The following is a 1,979-nucleotide window of genomic DNA, read 5'->3' on the forward strand; positions in this document are numbered from 1 at the left end:
CTTTTTTTTTTTTTTTTTTGGTCTATATGGTTTTCAATGTAAAACATATAAAGCAAGATTCAATGAGTCCTATAGCAATAGCATCAGGGTTGACTGTGGGAACTTAGGTGTGCAGGTAGTGTGGACAGATCTTTTCTTAGAAATTCTATTAATAAATGTTCAATATAATCCATCCTGGAGCTTAATTTCTCACATTTTCACCATCCATGTGTAGGTTTCTGAATTTGCTGTTGTGAATTAACCTGGTTCCCTACTCATGAGTGGGGAAAATCAGTCAAGTGTCTCTGAGTTCATGCTCCTGGGACTCCTCACACAGTTCCAGGAGCAGCAGCAACAGATCCTCTTCGTGCTCTTCCTGAGCATGTACCTGGCCACGGTCCTGGGAAACCTGCTCATCATCCTGGCCATCATCGCAGACTCCCGCCTGCACACCCCCATGTACTTCTTCCTCAGCAACCTGTCCTTTGTAGACCTCTGCTTCTCCTCCACCACCGTCCCCAAGATGTTGGCCAACCATATACTTGAGAGTCAGACCATCTCCTACACTGGGTGTCTCACACAGCTGTATTTTCTCATTGTGTTTGTCAACATGGACAATTTCCTCCTGGATGTGATGGCCTATGATCGCTACGTTGCTGTGTGCCACCCCTTACACTACACAACAAAGATGACCCCTCAGCTCTGTGCCCTGCTGATGGTTGGATCGTGGGTCACTGCCATTCTGAATGCTCTGTTGCACACCTTACTGATGGTTCCACTTTCATTCTGTGCAGACAACAGGATCCCCCACTTCTTCTGTGATGGGAGTCTCTTGAAACTCTCCTGCTCTGACACATATCTCAATGAAATGATGATTCTCATTGTACCAGGACTGATCATGATTTCTCCATTTATTTGCATCCTCATCTCATACATCCTTATTGTGTGTGCAGTCCTGAGAGTCCCGTCCACAAAGGGAAAGTGGAAAGCCTTCTCCACCTGTGGCTCCCACCTGGCTGTGGTTTCCCTCTTCTATGGCACCATCATCACCCTGTATTTCAACCCTTCATCCACCCACTCAGCTGAGACAGATACTGCAGGGACTGTGATGTACACGATGGTGACCCCCATGCTGAACCCCTTCATCTACAGCCTCAGGAACAAGGACATGAAAGGGGCTCTGAGGAAAATGGTTGCCGTGGGATTTTTCTCTGCTTAATAGTGGTGTGCATTTTGAATATCACCGAAGGGCAATAGGTCTAGTAGAATCCTGTTTTCCCACTGTATGAAACCTAGTAGTTTTCCTGGGTAAGAGGTCCATCCATGTACTAATCAGATGAGAATGAAACTCTGCCATTTCACAAATGCCACATAAATTTTCCAGTGGCATTTCACAATGAGTCCATGTCTCTTCATTTTTTGTTTAAAAATCTATTGTCTGCCAATATTCTCTTCCATTGTGTTCAGTTCGCTCCCTTTCTGGTACTCCAATTCCCTTCCTCCTTATCTTCTCATCTTAGCTTCTGGGTAATTCTGACCTTTTCATTTCATACACTTGGGTTTAATATAGGACAGAAGCCTTAGGGAGTCCTCTGTTCCCTGTTCTTTCGGGTCATCTGGCTTTTCTATTAAAACAAGAATTTGAATTCTATTATGTGTTTTCTTATTTCACATCCTATCTAGGACCAATTATTGTGTGCTGGTTGGAATAGCCTGCGATGGTAGCAAGGCACCATCTAGTCCTGCTGGACTCAGAGAAAATGAGGTTGTGGATCATTCAGCCTTGTTTCTTCTTTGCTCTGTTGGTTACTTGCTTATTGTTTTGCTCCTGCCAAGTAGAGAGTCAAAGTGGTGTCTTAGATGGTCATTGGCAAGCTTTTCAGACCTCAGACTCTACTGACTTCCGTAGGCTGTAGATCATGAGTTTTGTGAGCATGAATCTCTTGATACAGATGTTTCAGCTTATTGGGGGAAAAAAAGCATTCTTTTTGCCAAATGAC

At 44.2% G+C, this 1,979-nt stretch overlaps 1 protein-coding gene across 1 annotated transcript; it reads left to right on the plus strand.

Annotated features, from left to right (window-relative positions):
* The first annotated feature begins 256 nt into the window (after nt 1–256).
* Nucleotides 257–1,198, plus strand: LOC101658259 (olfactory receptor 1361-like). Its single transcript, XM_030884389.1, has one exon. The coding sequence runs from the start codon at nt 257–259 to the stop codon at nt 1,196–1,198; it is 942 nt and encodes a 313-aa protein (XP_030740249.1).
* The last annotated feature ends 781 nt before the right edge of the window (nt 1,199–1,979 follow it).

This window comes from Echinops telfairi, unplaced genomic scaffold (genome assembly GCF_000313985.2).
Source record: "Echinops telfairi isolate 266 unplaced genomic scaffold, ASM31398v2 ScPeMD7_5;HRSCAF=22, whole genome shotgun sequence".
Taxonomy (NCBI): domain Eukaryota; kingdom Metazoa; phylum Chordata; class Mammalia; order Afrosoricida; family Tenrecidae; genus Echinops; species Echinops telfairi.

Coding starts and splice junctions, on each gene's coding strand:
- LOC101658259 (XM_030884389.1), top strand. CDS start 257: ATGAGTGGGGAAAATCAGTCAAGTGTCTCTGAGTTCATGCTCCTGGGA.